This window comes from Lagenorhynchus albirostris, chromosome 2 (genome assembly GCF_949774975.1).
Source record: "Lagenorhynchus albirostris chromosome 2, mLagAlb1.1, whole genome shotgun sequence".
NCBI classification, from domain to species: domain Eukaryota; kingdom Metazoa; phylum Chordata; class Mammalia; order Artiodactyla; family Delphinidae; genus Lagenorhynchus; species Lagenorhynchus albirostris.
This window is the reverse complement of record NC_083096.1, coordinates 78,207,125-78,225,195: the sequence shown is the minus strand read 5'-3', so window position 1 is coordinate 78,225,195 and position 18,071 is coordinate 78,207,125. Positions and strand designations below refer to the sequence as shown.

General features: G+C 40.2%; 1 protein-coding gene across 5 annotated transcripts in view; it reads left to right on the top strand.

Moving 5' to 3' along the window:
* The window catches only part of RPRD2 (regulation of nuclear pre-mRNA domain containing 2), an 85,802-nt gene extending 68,023 nt beyond the window's left edge, over positions 1–17,779 (top strand). Inside the window, exons 8-12 of one of the 5 annotated variants that reach the window (XM_060139040.1) lie at positions 3,428–3,710; positions 4,962–5,222; positions 7,426–7,626; positions 11,029–12,210; positions 12,351–12,574. In XM_060139040.1, coding sequence (XP_059995023.1) covers positions 3,428–3,710; positions 4,962–5,222; positions 7,426–7,626; positions 11,029–12,210; positions 12,351–12,439 — 2,016 coding nt within the window. In that variant the 3' untranslated portion in view covers positions 12,440–12,574. Of the gene's footprint in view, positions 1–3,427; positions 3,711–4,961; positions 5,223–7,425; positions 7,627–11,028 lie in introns of all 5 variants that reach the window. The other 4 variants (XM_060139038.1, XM_060139037.1, XM_060139041.1 and 1 more) reach the window with 4 other exon arrangements.
* The last annotated feature ends 292 nt before the right edge of the window (positions 17,780–18,071 follow it).

Below are 18,071 nucleotides of genomic sequence, written 5' to 3'. Positions count from 1 at the left end.
CATTTATTTATATCACTATGGACTCAGTCGTATTTAGTCAGTGTTCTAATTCATTACTAACTACTGATTCATTGCAAAATAATTATTTTGATGCTCAAATTGTCCCAGTGGGAGCTCCTTTCAAGCCGCTTTCTGTGTTCTTTTGACATATCCCCATCATTTTTTGAGCGTTTCCAGGTTCATCTTGCACTTTTCTGTCCAGCCCGGGAATCAGTCATTTCTCCAAAGAGCCTTGGTTCCTTTTAGTGAAAAACCATATTTTGAAACCAAGATCTGAGTACTAGGTGTACTTATTACTATTGGGATATCACTGCTTCCAGACCATATCAGTGTACAGAGGTAGGAAATATGTGTGTGTGTGTGTGTGTGTGTATTTAACCTGTATACACACATTTACATCTATATATATTTCTGTATCTGTCTATATATGTCAAAAACCATGAGTTCACACTATTATCTCCAATCCCAGTCTAACACTACAAGGTTTATTCTAGTTTTCTCCGTTTCCACATTTATAATTGCTTTTTCTAAAAATGTAAAATCTTGCTCCCCTTATCTTCAACATAATCACTTATTTGATCATTGCCCATGTGTATAGCCAGTTTTCCAGCACTTCCATCCCTCCCAGCCATCTCTGTTGGCTTTCTTTTTATCTAACTTAGGCTTCAACATCCCATGCAATGCCTTCCTCCCATACAGTCATTTTCCTCACCCTATTTTGGCTCCGTTACCTAACCTAGGCGACCAAGGCTTCCCTTCAACTCTTGCTAACGAATTTTGGACTGAATTGTTCAAGATGGGATTTTCTATATTTTCTTGAACGTATAAATCATAGCTATTTGGGTTTTGCTAGGTAATTCCAATGTTGGCTATACTTGTTTTGAGTCTGTTCATAGTGTCTGTCTTTTCTTTCATCTCTTGGCATGCTTGCTAATTTTTTATTGAATACTGAACATTGTATATGAAAATACTTCTGGAGTCTCAGTGATTTCTCTTCCTGCAGAAAGGATTCACCCTTTCCTTTGCTAGGCAGATATTGTGAGAGCTTATCATATATATATTTTAAAATTTATTTATTTTTTATGTATTTATTTTGGCTGCGTTGGGTCTTCGTTGCTGTGCACAGCTTTCTCTAGTTGCAGTAGGCGGGGGCTACTCTTCACTGCGGTGCACGGGCTTCTCATTGCAGTGGCTTCTCTTGTTGCAGAGCACAGGCTCTAGGCACACAGGCTTCAGTAGTTGTGGCACGCAGGCTCAGTAGTTGTGGCACGCGGGCTCTAGAGCACAGGCTCAGTAGTTGTGGCACATGGACTTCGTTGCTCCATGGCATGTGGGATCTTCCCAGACCAGGGATCGAACCCGTGTCCCTTGCATTGGCAGGCGGATTCTTAACCACTGTGCCACCAGGGAAGTCCAAGAGCTAATCATATTAATCAAATCTGAAACTGAACTGACTTCAGGCTGAATTGCAGTTTGGGCAAACTTTTGATTTTCTGTGGTTCATCCAGCTTCTAAGTCACAGATTTTTTCCCACTGAGAGCCTACGACATCACTAGGGCCCCTCCATCGTTGTGTGATTTGAATGCTAATCCTTGTCTCTTCTGCACCATGAGTCTATGTTTAACTCCGCTTTGCTTTTCAGAATTTTTCTGCTTGACTTCTTTAATTCCCTCTTAAGCAAGCTTCATAATTCAGCAAATATCTTTTTTTAATTGGAGTATAGTTGATTTACAGTGTTCTGTTAATTTCAGGTGTACAGCATAGTGATTCAGTTATACATATGTTTGTTCTTTTTCAGATTATTTTCCCCTGTAGGTTATTACAGAATATTGAGTAAAGTTCCCTGTGCTATACAGTAGGTCCTTGTTGGTTATCTATCAGCAAACATCTTGAAGGAAAAGCAATAGCATATTGTTGAGCCAGTTCTGTCCTTCCTTTTTCATCAAAATTTTGTCCTTTCTAATTTTTTCTAATTTATCTCTACAGGTCAGCAAGACTTTTAAAAGTTCTCCTTTTTTCTTTATATTATTTAGTAGTAACCCTCTGCCTTTTCCTTTTGCCTGAATTCTCAAATTCTTGCCTAACTCCCCAAAATCAGCAGGACCCTGAGAGAAAAAGCAGCTGCAGAATGTCAGCTTGACTCTCCTCATGGTTTCCCCCTGCTATAGAATTTGCCACTTGGGTTTTTGTTGCCTTAGCACTCTACAGTACATTCAAATATGTGTGTGTGCACGTGCGTGCGTGCGTGTGAGTGTGTATAGATATGTATGTGTATATATCTGGCTTTTCTAGTTGTTCTTGATGGGAGCATTTGCTGTGCTACAAACTACTCAATTATGAAACAGAATCTCAATTCTAGCATATTATTTTCTGTTCCACTCCATTTTTAAAATAATGCTTCTTGTGCAGCCAACCAAAATGATGCCACAATCTAATGTTCCAAGACCCTTAACAAAAAAAAGAAAAAGACACACAGCTTCAAGACACTGGCAATTAAGATAATCAGATGAATAGGATTTAAGCCAGATGATCAAGGTTAACAACAACAGTGGTACATTGTATTGATTGTATGTACCCTTGATATGATGTGATGACAATCACACTTTACCTCTGTGGTCTTCCTCCCCAAAACCTATAACCCCAGTCTAATCATGAGAAAAACATTAGACAAACCTCAGTGAAGAGACAGTCTACAAAATACCTGACCAGTACTCTTCAAAACTGTCAGGTTCATCAAAAACAAGGAAAGTCTAACAAACCGTCACAAACAAGAGAAGCCTAGGGGATGTGACTACTAAATTATGGGATCCTGGAATGGAAAAAGAACATCAGATAAAAACTGAGGAAATACACATAAAGTATGGGCTTTAGTTAATAATAATTATCAAAATTGGTTTATTAATTGTGACAAATGTATCATGCTAATGTTAGGTGTTAATAATAGGGAAAATTGGGTGTGGGTTATATGGGAACTCTGTTTTATCTTCACAGTAATTTTGTACACCTAAAACTTTTTAAATAAACAGTTTCTTTTTAAAAAAAAATCAATAGTATTTAACTTCTCAGGCTATGCTTTATTTATTGATTTGATTTTTGTCTTCTTAGTCATTGCTGTATCTCCAGTACCTAGAAGAGTGGCCAGCACATTTAGGCTCTTGATAAATATTGGTTGCTTGGAGAGATACAGCGGAGCAAGGGAGGATGAATTGCAGATAACTTCTAAGTCTCTAACTTGGGCAGCTGTGGATGGTAATATTGACTTAGGGGATATAAAAAGCAGAGATTGGAAACTACTCCATGCTTGACAGATGATATTTTCTTGTTTTATACCAGTGATATAGTTAATAATAATGAAGAAATCTGATCAAGTCAAAATGGTAGCTTCTTGGTTACTTCTCAGAGGAGTAAACTCTTCTTTTTCTTTTAGGCATATAAAACCTTCGCTAATCGAGTGAACAATTTAAAGAAAAAGCTGGATCAATTGAAGTCAACCCTTCCTGATCCTGAGGAATCACCAGTCCCTTCCCCAAGCATGGATGCTCCCTCCCCAACTGGCTCTGAGTCTCCTTTTCAAGGAATGGGAGGTGAGGAATCCCAGTCACCAACCATGGAGAGTGAGAAATCTGCCACACCTGAGCCTGCAACAGATAATCGTGATGTGGAAGACATGGAACTCTCAGATGTGGAAGATGATGGGTCAAAAATCATTGGTATGTCCTATATGATTAGTAGACAACTTGCTCCTTATCTGTTTTGCCTTCCCCACCAATAAATCTATCACAGGCAGGTATTAAAAGATGGTTTAATCCTCATAAAATTAGAACACCAAGGTAGTAGTATTGTCTGTAGAGCAGTGGTTCAGGATTTGGTATGCCACGTACGTTGAGAATCATTGCTTAAGATCTGTGCTGTTCAGGGAATTCCCTGGTGGTCCAGTGGTTAGGAGTCCGTGCTTCCGCTGCCAGGGACCCAAGATCCTGCAAGCGACGTGGTGTGGCAAAAACAAAAACAAAGCAAAATACACACTGGATTCTAGGAACTTGGTGCTTTGAAAAAGAGTGAAAATATCTCAATAATTGTTTATATTTATAACTTATTAAAATGAAAATATTTGGGCTATATTGAGATAAGTAAAATATATAATTAAAATTAATTTTACCTGTTTTTCTTTTTTTGATATGGTTACTAGAAAATTTAAACTTACATATGTGGCTTGAATTACATTTCTTTTGAACAGCACTGCTCTAAAGGGAGGGCCACTTATGCTGGAATTCCTTATTCTCTGTCACTCTTGATCTTCAAGATTCCAAAGCCACATTTTGTTAACCACACTTTCAGAATTAACCTGGATTGGTGAACTGTTTCTCTGACATCCCCAGCTTTTATAATTATTCTTATTAGGCAGTTTGACTTAGGTTGAATTTAATGAACTATCCACATAGTGCATTGCCTTTAAAGTATTAAGAGGAAAGTATTGCAGAGGCATCAAGAGTTAAAACATTGCATTAGTGCCTGATTGCACCCCCAGTAGACCAATTTCAGGAGGCCAAAGGCTAATACATTAACATATGTACAGAGTTTCTGTTTCTTAGAAAGCTCTCAGGTTAATAATGGCAAAGAAAAGACAGGACAATTTATGACATAAATATTACTGAAAGACAGAACACAAATGTGTACCAAATAATAACATGCTTCCAGAAATGTACAAATTTAATATACAGATACTAAGAAGATGTAAAGAAATCATTAAATGTAAGATAAAAGATGCATTTGGGGAATTCATTTTAAGCAGCTATTAAAGGTGGGAAGGTTCATAAATGATAAAGAGCATGACTTTTTAAAAAAATCATGAATGATTTTTCTGTAAAGCATAGTACTTTTTAGGAAATATTGGGACATGTTGGAAGGAGAGTCTGGAAAGTAGTAAGATGCAATACTATCTCTTTTCTTTTTTTAAACAGTAGAAGACAGGAAGGAAAAACCTGTGGAGAAGTCAGCTGTATCCACTGCTGTACCTACAAAGCCAACAGAAAGTATCTCAAAGGCCTCTTCATGCACTCCAGTGCCTGTGACCATGACAGCAACCCCACCTCTTCCAAAGCCTGTGAATACTTCTCTTCTCTCCCCTACTCCAGCACTGGCTTTGCCAAACCTGGCTAATGTGGATCTGGCAAAGATCAGTTCCATCCTTAGCAGCCTGACATCAGTCATGAAAAATACTGGTAAGTAGCCCTAGTAAAGAAGATAAAAGGCTTATTTCCACCTTTCTAATTGAACCATCAGTCTGGGTTTTTTTTTTTTTTAATTAAAAGTAACTTTTTAATTAAAAAATAAAAATAGGGATTTCCCTGGCGGTCCAGTGGGTAAGACTCCACGCTCCCAGTGCAGGGGGCCTGTGTTCCATCCCTGGTCGGGGAGCTAGATCCCACATGCATGCCGCAGCTAAGACCCAGTGCAGCCATAATTAATAAATAAATACATACATACCGCTACGTGGTCATCATAGAAAAATTAGAAGATAAGTTAAAAGAATAAAATATCCATAATTCTGCCATCCCAAAGGAAACCACTTGTGTTTAACCTTACAAGTGTGCGTGTATGTGTATGTGTGTGTGTGTGTGTGTGTGTGTGTGTGTGTGTGTGTGTTTTGGGAAATAAAATGTTAGTAATAATTTTTCTTTCAGTAATTGAAGCATATTGCGTATACAGTCGGTCCTCCATATTCACCGGTTCTGCATCTGCAGGTTCCACATCCAAGGATTCAACCAACCATGGATTGAAAATATTTGGGGGAAAACTTTTTTCAGAAAGTTCCAAAAAGCAAAACTTGAACTTGTCATGCCCCAGCAACTATTTATATAGCATTTACATTGTATTTACAACTATTTATATTGTATTATGTATTATGAGTAATCTAGAGATGATTTAAAGTATATGGAAGGATGGGGACTTCCCTGGCGGTCCAGTGGTTAGGTCTCGGTGCTTTGACTGCCATGGCCCAGGTTTAATCCCTGATCAGGGAACAAAGATCCAGCAAGCCATGTGGCATGGCAAACAAACAAACAAAAATAAATAAAGTATATGGAAGGATGTGCATAGGTTATATGCAAGTACTATACCATTTTATAAGGGACTTGAGCATCCACAGATTTTGATATATTCAGGAGTCCTGAAACCAACCCCCCATGGGTACCAAGGGACAACTGTACTCTTTTGAAAGCAACTACTTAAAATTTAACTACATATCATGGATGTTTTTGTAAGTCATTAAACATTCAGCTATATCATTTAATAGCATTCAATAATTTATGTAAGCCTTTATTATCAGAACATCTAGTGTGTTTCCAGTTTTTCGCTGTTATAAAGAATACTGTAATGAACAACCTTGATGCTAAAATTTTATGCACAACCCTTCTTAAAAGGGTTGATAAGTATATGGGACTTTTTTTAATGGAAGATTTAATGAAGATAAATAAAGTAGAGCTCCTCTACATGCTCATCACTCATCTTCAACACTGTAAACACATGGCCAATCTTGTTTCTGCTATGCCCTATCCAATCCTGATTATTTTGAAGAAAATCCCAATTATTTCATTTCTTCATAAATAACTAAGTATTTCTAAAAGATAAAGACTCCAAAAAATTCAGCATGTAGGTTTTTAAGTCTTTTCATGTTATAACTAAAATGATCTCCAAAAAACGTACTATTTTATGTACCAAGTATATGAAAGTTCCCATTGTTCCTCAACCTCTCCAACCTGTTTTGTTTTATACTTTGTCAAATTCAGTCTTAAAAAAATTGTTCGTTTGCATTCCTTTGATTAAAGATGTGGTTAAAATTTCTTTCATATGCTTATCATTTTTTTGTGTGAAATACCTGTCTATATTTTTGATTGTTAAAAAAATCAAAAATCATTTCTTCTTTATATACCATTTTTCCTATGTTAAGAATCAACCCAGTATTTTAAAATGTAAACATGTAAAGATTGCTTATATAACCCTCATTTTAAAGTCCATTTCAAAAGGAAATAACTTACTTATCACATAGAATTATGCAGTGGCCCAGTCTGATCATAATTAGCCAGCAATATCTGTTGAGCACTTAGAGGAGTCTGAGGTGTAGGTTCCATTTGGTAGAGAAAAAAGAAATAGGTTCTCTGGTCTCTATTGGGACTCTGAAAAGTAGTAAATACATATGAAAAAAAATAACTTAATACTTATCTAATTTAACAGTGTTCCAAGTAGATAGGAGCAAGTCTTAATCTAATTTTCAGATTTTCTCTTTGTACAAGATGGACAATTTGTGGATCATTCCCAGAAGAATTCCTATTGAACATACCATACTCAATTAAGTGACTGGAAAGTATCATGAATTTATAGGTCATTTTGAATTTCATTTTCTTGAGTTAATCTTTCTGCCACCAGGGGTCAGTCCTGCATCAAGACCTTCTCCAGGAACTCCTGCAAGTCCCAGCAACCTCACCAGTGGTCTGAAAACACCTGCACCTGCCACGACAACATCTCATAACCCTCTAGCAAATATCCTCTCGAAGGTGGAGATCACCCCAGAGAGCATTCTGTCTGCTCTTTCCAAAACCCAGACACAGTCAGCCCCTGCACTGCAAGGTAAACTGACATGCGCTAGAGGGACTTGAATCGTGAATGTTTGTCTCTGGCTTAATCCTGGATTCCATTTCTGAGGAATCCAAAGCTATGAAATGTATAATTCAGAATAATTCATTATTCTCTTTATCATGTACAAACTGACATTTATAGAATTCTGAAATGTCAAAGCTGAAAGAGACTTTAAATGTCCTCTAGTCCGATACCCTCCTCAGGTGAGGAAATTAACACTCAGTGAGGTGATGTGACCTGCTTAAGATCACACATCTGTCTGTTCAGTGAAGAGCTGAGACTAAAAGCCAGATTTCTTGACTGGAGTCCAGTATTCTTTTACTTAAACCATGTATCCCAACCTCTTAGTATAAGTTAGTACATGTTGAGTTCTACACATTTTAATGTTAACTGAAGCTAAAGACAGTAAGAAAGATCAATCTATCAGAACTCTTATGAGACATGATTATCTCTTTTTTTATGTCCTAATGTTTTATAGAGGCCTCTATAGATATCATACCTTTTTTTATTTTCTGCCTAGCTATTATCACTACCTTATTTGAACCTGTCTCTTCACCTTTGCTAATTATCTTGTTTTGTGCTAAAACCATCTGCTTCTAACATTTTTTCATAAAGCTTACCTTGCTCTTTGTTCTCAGACCCTCCAGATACCAACCTCAGTATAATTATGCAGTGAATTACAGCTTCAATATAGTGACTTACTCTTTATCAGTAGTTCTCAACCAGGAGCCTCCAGGGGACATTTGGCAATGTCTGAAGACGTTTTTGTTTGTCACAGCTGGGGTCGGGGTCGGGGTGCTATACCTCTAGTGGGTGGAAGCCAGGGATGCTGCTTAACCCTACAATGCATAGGACAGTCCCAACAACAAGGAAGTATCCCGCCCAAATGTCAGTGGTGCTGAGATCCTGCTTTATATGAATAGAGAGCAGCAGTACAGGTATCTGTTAATTTTCTTATTTCCTAAACTGTTCTGTAAGTGTATCCGCCAGGCACTGTATTATAGTGAGCTTTGTCTTACCATGTAAGAGAATTTTGTTACACATAACTAAATACTGTGAAATAGTAATCCACAGCTCTACATATTGGAACCCACAAAAGAATTAATGATGATGCTACAGTGCATCTCATACTACTGATTTCAGGGATAATTAGTTTGAGAGATTGGCATGTTTATATGATTTCTACTTTCCACTCCTTCTATCACCATCCTGTAGTTACAGTAAAAATTTTGAACTCGTATTTTAACTTCTTATATAGATATAATACTTAGATCTTAAAGAAGAAGCCTTTTTTTTCAGCAGATTGTAACAATAGTATCATGTGGACCTTCTCATCAGGCAAAATTTGAACAGAACTAGGTGTGTTATGACAAAATGAAAAGTGGGAATCTCAGGAAACAAGCTTTGTGGAATAACAGGGCAGTTTATCACCTTTCAGTTCCTTATGGAAAGTGGAATTCTCCTGCCTTTTATTTTTATTTTATTTTATTTTATTTATTTATTTATTTTTGCGGTACACGGGCCTCTCACTGTTATGACCTCTCCCGTTGCGGAGCACAGGCTCCGGACGCACAGGCTCAGCGGCCATGGCTCACGGGCCGGGGCACGAACCCGTGTCCCCTGCATCGGCAGGCGGACTCTCAACCACTGCGCCACCAGGGAAGCCCCTCTCCTAGCCTTTTAAAAGAACTGTGTCCGGCAACTTAAATAGATACATTTCTTCAAAGACCATAAAGGAAATCTCTTAGAACTTTGCTCTGAATCACCCACAGCCCTTATTGACTGATTTCAGCACAAAAGAATGACTTCAGTAGGCAGAGGCCGTAGACTATGGTTTAAGATTGAAGAAAATTAATATTTAGCGGTAAGAGATTATTTCACCTATTACCAGAAATCTGAGTAGTATCTTTGTTAAGAAGATGGTCTTCTGAAGAATTTATTTCACAACAGCTGAAAGATAATACTGAAATATCTTTTTAAAATCATGATATTATCATATCTCACTTTCTAGTGCTTGAAGACTTCTGGTTTTGGTAAGAGCAGTTACTACTAAGAATTAAATCAAACTGTTAGGAAGGGGAAAATTATATAGCCAGGGACCTTTTTGGAAATGAAACATGGATTTTTTTTTCAGGAGAATAATAACTGAAATAATATTTCAATTATTTGGATATTATCAAACACTGGATAGTAATAAAAGCCGTGCATCATTATTTAGAAGTTGATGGGATTTGAAAATGTCACAAGGATGGAGCAACCTTAAAATTCTTAAGACCTTAAATCTCTTAGCAAATAAGGATAAAAATTGATATTTTGAAGAAACATTAATTGAAGTATCATATGAAATATTATTTTCTTTCACATATCGTTATGAAGGAACAGTTTTAATGTATGACTGAAAGCTGTAAATTCAGGTGAAGTATACATAAACTTTTCATTTGTGATCAGAAATTGAGGAGATTTTCCAAAATGTGATTGAATATAAAGGACCTTCTGTTATCTCTTTATCAAGTATTTTTCCAAGCATTTTTCTGCAAGAGCAGTTTGCTTTGGTGAACTTTAGTCTTCTTTGCCCCAAAGAATTCTTTCTCAGTGCTTCTGAGAAGGTTTTGTCTGTCAGTGAGTGGGGGTGAATCTCATCAGTGTCAGCCTGAATAATCCTTGAATTTTCCAAGCTATAAGAAGGGGATTGTATGTTTTCTTGTGAAAGAATCAGTGCCCCAATGGTCTAGCTGTATAAGCTTTGTGGTGTATGTTTGTATATTTATTATTGCTACATTTTACAACTAAAATTTTTACAACCAAAGCTGTTTCCCCAAAGATAACACCAGTGTGGCAAGAGATGCTCCTTGAAAAAAGCATCCCAGTTCAAATAAATTCCTGCAATTTGCATATTGCTATCTCTCTCCTGAGAATAACAGTGTAGGTTAACTTGTTAGAGACAGTTGTGGAGGTTGGAAAGGAAGGATAGGGCAGAATATCTATTTGCATTTAGAGAAACAGTTCCACAGACCAAACATTAAGAAATACTGGCTTAAAGTGTTACTTTAAAAGTAATTTTGCACCTTTCTTTTCCTGCTTTGTCTTGTTTAAACTGTGAATGATTCTGACACTAAAATCTCCCCCATCCTGTTGCCTTTTATTTTGCCATGTTGGACTTGTTTCATGACTACTAGAAACATTTCAGTAATTTGCTCTTCTTATATTGATAAATAGGTCCAATGTTTTCTATGACATTTAGCCATTACTTGTTTGGTCTGGATTCCCTTTGATCTCATATTTTAATGTCTATCTGGTTCCCACTGGAATGAATAAGAATATCCAATTAGCCTACATTGTTTTCATTGGAAGGTAGGGAGTTCTTTTTAACTCCTCTAATCTTTGTTTCTACAGGCCTGTCATCTTTACTTCAGAGTGTTACTGGGAACCCAGTTCCATCCAGCGAAGCTGCATCCCAGAGCACTTCGGCTTCCCCTGCCAACACCACAGTCTCTAGCATAAAAGGAAGAAATCTGCCCTCCAACACCCAATCCTTTATTCCGAAAAGCTTCAGCTATTCCCCTAATTCATCAACTTCTGAAGTCTCTTCAACTTCAGCCAGCAAGGCCTCAATTGGGCAAAGCCCAGGGCTCTCCAGCTCTACTTTCAAGCTACCATCCAACACTCTGGGGTTTACAGGTACCCACAATACTAGCCCTGCTGCCCCACCTACTGAAGTTGCCATGTGCCAATCTTCAGAGATCTCCAAGCCAAAGCTGGAGTCAGAGTCCACCTCCCCAAGCCTGGAAATGAAGATCCACAACTTCTTAAAAGGTAATCCTGGTTTCAGTGGCTTAAACTTAAACATCCCAATCCTGAGCAGTTTGGGATCCAGTGCCCCAGCAGAAAGCCATCCCTCAGACTTCCAGCGTGGCCCTACTAGCACATCAATCGACAACATTGATGGAACCCCTGTGCGGGATGAACGGAGTGGGACACCCACCCAGGATGAGATGATGGACAAGCCCACATCCAGCAGTGTAGATACCATGTCCCTGCTTTCTAAGATCATTAGCCCTGGTTCCTCAACACCCAGCAGTACAAGATCACCACCCCCTGGGAGAGAGGAAAGCTACCCTCGAGAGCTCTCCAATTCTGTATCTACATATCGACCCTTTGGCCTGGGCAGTGAATCACCCTATAAGCAGCCTTCTGATGGAATGGAGAGACCATCTTCCCTGATGGACTCTTCACAGGAGAAATTCTATCCAGATACTTCTTTCCAGGAAGATGAAGATTACCGAGATTTTGAGTATTCAGGGCCTCCACCCTCTGCCATGATGAACCTAGAGAAGAAACCAGCCAAATCTATCCTGAAATCAAGCAAGCTTTCTGATACCACCGAGTACCAGCCCATCTTGTCCAGTTACAGCCACAGGGGCCAAGAATTTGGGGTAAAGTCTGCCTTCCCTCCATCTGTGAGGGCCCTCCTGGACTCTAGTGAGAACTGTGACCGTCTGTCATCTTCCCCTGGGCTTTTTGGTGCCTTCAGCATAAGAGGGAATGAACCTGGGCCTGACCGGTCACCCTCACCGAGTAAGAATGATTCATTTTTCACCCCTGACTCCAACCACAATAACTTGTCTCAGTCTACCACTGGGCATCTCAGTTTGCCACAGAAGCAGTACCCAGACTCTCCTCACCCAGTTCCACATCGTTCCCTTTTCTCTCCGCAGAATACCCTTGCTGCTCCCACGGGCCACCCACCCACGTCAGGCGTGGAGAAAGTCCTGGCCTCCACCATTTCCACCACATCGACGATTGAGTTTAAGAATATGCTTAAAAATGCCTCACGAAAGCCCTCAGATGATAAACATTTTGGCCAGGCCCCCAGCAAGGGCACTTCAAGTGATGGTGTCAGTCTCTCAAACCTCTCCCAGCCCAGCTTGACAGCCAGTGATCAGCAGCAGCAAGAAGAGCACTACCGCATAGAGACCCGAGTCTCCTCCTCCTGCTTAGACTTGCCTGATAGTACGGAAGAAAAGGGGGCCCCTATAGAGACCTTGGGTTATCATAATGCATCCAATAGGAGGATGTCAGGGGAGCCAATACAGACTGTAGAGTCCATCCGAGTTCCTGGGAAGGGAAATAGAGGACATGGGCGTGAGGCTTCAAGGGTGGGTTGGTTTGATCTGAGCACCTCAGGCAGCTCTTTTGACAATGGCCCCTCAAGTGCCTCTGAGTTGGCATCCCTTGGGGGTGGGGGCAGCGGAGGCCTCACTGGCTTTAAAACAGCACCATACAAAGAACGAGCACCCCAATTTCAGGAAAGTGTCGGCAGCTTTCGTTCCAACAGTTTCAACTCAACATTTGAGCATCATCTCCCCCCGTCCCCATTGGAACATGGGACACCCTTCCAGAGAGAGCCAGTGGGGCCATCATCTGCCCCACCTGCTCCTCCTAAGGATCATGGTGGTATCTTCTCTCGAGATGCACCCACTCATCTACCCTCTGTGGATCTTTCGAACCCCTTCACAAAGGAGGCAGCCCTGGCCCATGCTGCCCCACCTCCTCCTGGAGAGCACAGCGGAGTTCCTTTCCCCACCCCACCCCCTCCTCCGCCCCCTGGGGAACATAGCAGCAGTGGCGGGAGTGGCGTCCCTTTCTCCACTCCTCCTCCTCCTCCGCCTCCTGTTGACCACTCTGGGGTTGTACCCTTCCCGACCCCACCACTGGCAGAGCACGGAGTGGCGGGGGCTGTGGCAGTATTTCCCAAGGACCATAGTTCCCTCCTTCAGGGGACCCTGGCTGATCATTTTGGGGTGCTCCCAGGACCCAGGGACCATGGGGGCCCCACCCAACGGGACCTCAACGGCCCTGGCCTTAGCCGTGTACGCGAGAGCCTGAGCCTACCCTCCCTTTCTCTGGAGCACTTGGGCCCAGCCCATGGAGGAGGAGGTGGGGGAGGCAGCAGCAACAGCAGCGGCCCCCCCTTGGGTCCCTCACACAGAGACGCCATCAGCCGGAGTGGTATGATCTTGCGGAGTCCCCGGCCAGACTTCCGGCCTAGGGAACCTTTTCTCAGCAGAGACCCTTTTCACAGTTTAAAGAGACCCAGGCCACCTTTCGCTAGGGGCCCTCCGTTCTTTGCACCAAAACGCCCATTCTTCCCTCCCAGGTACTGATGGAAACTAAGGGAAAGGCATTTTGAACAGGCTAGAGAGAATTGGAAGTAGGAGTTTGGTTTATTATTGTTGTTTTTGTTTGTTTTCCCTCCTTTGATTTATTTTTTCTTTTTTTTATTATGACAGAGGACCTCCCTTCCAAATTAAAAAGTCCCATGTGCATATGCCCACATTTCACTATTCCATCCAGTCCTGCCTCCCACTGCACTTACACCCACCTTCTCCAACTTGTTTGTATTTTAAGGGGGTGGGGGGCAAAGAAACACAACCAAAGCCACTTCATTTGGCTGGGGGTTTGAGGGGTGGGGAGGAAAACAGCTCGTATCTTACCCCATCTATGGAAGAGTATTATTACATTTGAAATAAAACTTCCATCAGTACAGATAATAACATGTGCAATGTTGGGATGTTATTTTGGGCTTGGCATGTCAAAAGTAGTCAGTGGAAGGATTCCTGTCCCCTTCTCTCTGCAGCTCCGTTACTGCTGTAACCAGTGTGGCTCTCTTCCCTGTATGCTCTGTGGCCTGCTGACAGCCAGGAGATGTTGCAGGGGAGAAATGTGGGAGACCTGGGACCTGTCAAGTTGTTTTGTTCTGCTTTGTTTTGTTTTTAAAGGCATGTTGCAGTTGAGTTCTTTACCTCTCTCCTAAAATCTAAAGCTTTTTTTTTTCTTCTTTATTTTCCTCTTCTAAAGTACTATCAGGCAGTAACTTTGAGGAGATACAGACCTCATTTTATCCTAGTAAAAAATTTTCCTCTTTATACTTGGAGTGAAAGAAAGGGGGCTGGATATAATTTAAAGTTTAAAATAAGGAGTAGCTACAATATAGAGCGCTAGAGAAAGGAACTGTTAAATGGTGTGTTGTGACCTGCCCATCTGTCATAAACAAGGAAACATTTCTGAGGTAGTTTCACACATCTTGCACCAAGTTCTTGCTTCCTGCTTTTCTTTCTTGACTTTTTCCTCCCTCAGTTTTCATTTCTCCTTTAGCCAGAGAGAAAGTCACTACAGTTGACAATTGATATGAAGGTGTAACTGAAATGTTATCAAATATTATCCCTGTATTTTTTAATAAGTACACATTTTTACCATGGTGCCTCCCTAACGTAAGTGACATTTATTGGTAGTTTTCAGCAAAAGTTAACTACAAGGGAAAGGGAAATATTTGTCTTTATCTTTCTTTTCCCCTTGACCTAGTCCTGTATTCACCCCTCTTCTTGGTATTTCAAAGGAGGAAGTTCAGTAGCATCTTTCTTTATATTATACCTCTTTAGATCTGTCTTAGTGACAAGTGGATATTATTATATGTATCTTTACAGAGAAACAGGAGGACCCGATAAATTCAAATTTACCCCACTCTACAGATAGCAGCCTGTCACATTTCAAGGCTCAATCCTTAACCTCACCTCCCACTCTCAATAGAAAATAATGTTTCTGCCCTTAGTCATTTTCCACGAGAAAGGAATGCTTTTCTTGTCCCTGAACTGAAAGGCTTCTTATTTGTATTTCTACAACTAGTACTGGGAAAAAGACAATCACTGCATTCTGAGTGTTTATATCTAGGGACACTGAAAGGCAAATGTTGCTTTACTATTTTTTATTTAGTGTCTTACCCCAAGGTACACACTGGTCATCTCCAGCCAGATGAGTAAAAGAAAAGGAAATTCTAGCAAGTTTCATATTTTCTTCCAAGTTAGTATAGGAGTAACTGTAGGAAGTATGGGCATTGCCCTGGATTCCTCCAGCGAAATATTAAAGATGGGAGAGACTGGGCAGTGTAGTGACAGAAGATGATTATTTGTCTCAAAAGAAACTTGCTTTTCAGATAAAGAGCGTTTCAGATAAAGAGCAGCTTAAACCAGGTGTGCATCATAGTTTGGGAGTTTTTGTGTAATTTATTCCATATTATTTATTTGGGCTCGTCATGTTTTCTTTGGTTAGGATCCTGCAAGTCATTCATCTTCCTAATGCGTTTCTGGTTTTAAGCCAACTGTTCTTTCTTTCTTTGACCTTCTCAAGCCTCTCTGCCCTGTAGCTTCCCCCCCCCACCCCCCGCAAAAATGCATGATACCACGACCTTGTAAGTGGGGTGGGGTATATAGTGTAGCAAAGCAAAGAAACAGTACAGTTATATTGAGTCCTAAGACATTTGTTTAGAGAAAAGTATAAGAGAGTGTGAGGGTGGGGGTGGGGGGAGGGAAAGGGAGAGTTCTCTCTGACTCGAAACTGGGATAGGATTTTTCTTCCTTTGCAGAAAAGTGGGATTTTTTTTATTCTAGAATAAAAGAATGTGAATTCTTTTTGCTGCTCTCGTTTAAGCTAAAAGTAGTGTTTACTTGAAAAGGCTCTCTGACCATTTGATTTTATCAGAAAATGCGGGGTTGTCAGGACAGTGGCTTCCTGAATGTTGGGGCAGGGCTATTGTCCTCAAAAGCATGATAGCTAATCCATGAAAGAAGGACCTTGTTGTACAGTTTAAAAGATGGACTTTTAAGGGTTGGTTTTTTTGTGGAGTGTTTTTTTTTTTTTTTTAAGCCACAGAATCCTCAGTGCATTTGTTTCAAGATGGAAGTGAGGATTTGTATGTGACTTGTCAGCTGTTGTTAACTTTAAGGAAATCTGTCTACAGCAGTAAATGAAGACAACAATGTATATATGTGATATAGTGAAACAAAAAAGACAATTCTGGTATTCATAACATGAAACAAAGGGGTTTTATTCTTTCTTTGTCTGTGATTTAAAACTCCGTGCCCATGCTCTGACTTTTGTATTTCAACCTGAGTTTAAAAAATAAACAAGATTTTTTTAAAGAAAGCATAGCATAGTGTATCTTGGCAAGGACATGATTCATATGCAAGCAGAATATGTGAAGTTGTTACTAACGTCCTTGGTGCTCACTGTAAAATCACAGACAGAGAATCAGTGGGTGGGGGTCATGAATACACTGGTACCACTTAAAACACAGTGATACAGTATCAGAAATTGAGTCCTTGAGTATTTTGTAAGAGTTTACTCTTCAGTCAGCTTAGATGAAACTTGTCTCCCTGCTCCCCTCTGCCCTCCCAAAAGTTGAGAATAAACAGAATTTGGTTTGTTTCCAGGGAGGGTAAAATGATAAGAGAATAGGCCTTTTATCCTTTCCGATCCCAGGAGTACAATGTTTGTGATATATATGGTACAGCAAACCTATCTAGATAATGTGAATATGCTAAACTTCTAATCGCAAAATATTCACTATCAATCCTGAAGTTACTGGTTCATGCAGAATTAAGCTTCAGCTGTTATTGTTTTGAAGCCGCTGTAAATGACTGCTTTTTCCCCCTTTTTCTTCCCCTCCTCCCCCTCCCCCCTTTTTTCGAATGGGCTGGGGTGCCTGTTAAGATTAAAATTAGATATGTTGGATTGATATTCTCACGTGTTCAGTGTGGAAAACAAAACAAGTACATGCTTTAGAGGCAACAACAATGAAATCCTTTTGAAATGTGTATTAATATCATTTAATAAAATAACTAGTTCTAAAGGTTTGACATTTTTCTTTGAGATCTGGGGCTTTGACCAAGGGCCCCTGGCTTCTCTGGTGAGTGCCAATAGGAGGGAACTTCTCCAGGAGTTGAAACCGCTGCTTTGTGGAACAGGCCTATGGTTGGAAAGACCTAAATTTTCTCCAGCAAAGACCCTCCATGACTGTCCAGGGCTGAAGGTGAAACCAGCTACAGAATGCAGGAAGAAAAGCCTGGATATATCTCTGAAGATACAATTGTATTGGCTTTTTGGTCTAAGAGTGCATGGAGGGTAGAGGGGCTGGTGTATGTGCCTGCACGGTTCTAAGGCAAACAGATGCCACAGACCACCCATCTCATCCCTTCCTTGTGGCCACTTGCCCTTCCCTCTCTTCCAGCCATTCCTCTTTTTTTTTTTTTAAATCTCTTTGCCCCCAAAATTGTTTTTGTTTCCTGTTTAATAAAGTATGGTTTCCTTTGTTGTGTGGTTGACTTTTCCCCTCTCGCACTGATCTTGTCCAGCTGTCGTCCCCTTTGACTTCTGCATTCAGTGTCACTGAAGGCAGTCTGAGCCTCTTGAGAGATCTTTATGGCCTTGTGGTTTTCTCTTTGATCCTTTATGAAATTCAATTTTGAAAGGGATGATGGGTGGGGTGAGATCAAGATGTTCAGGGAATGGTTGGTAATGAAGTGGGTATACTGTATGGATGATAACTTGTGTTATGTCTTCAAAAAGTTGTACGGTCGTGAGCGAAGAAGCATTTTTAAAGC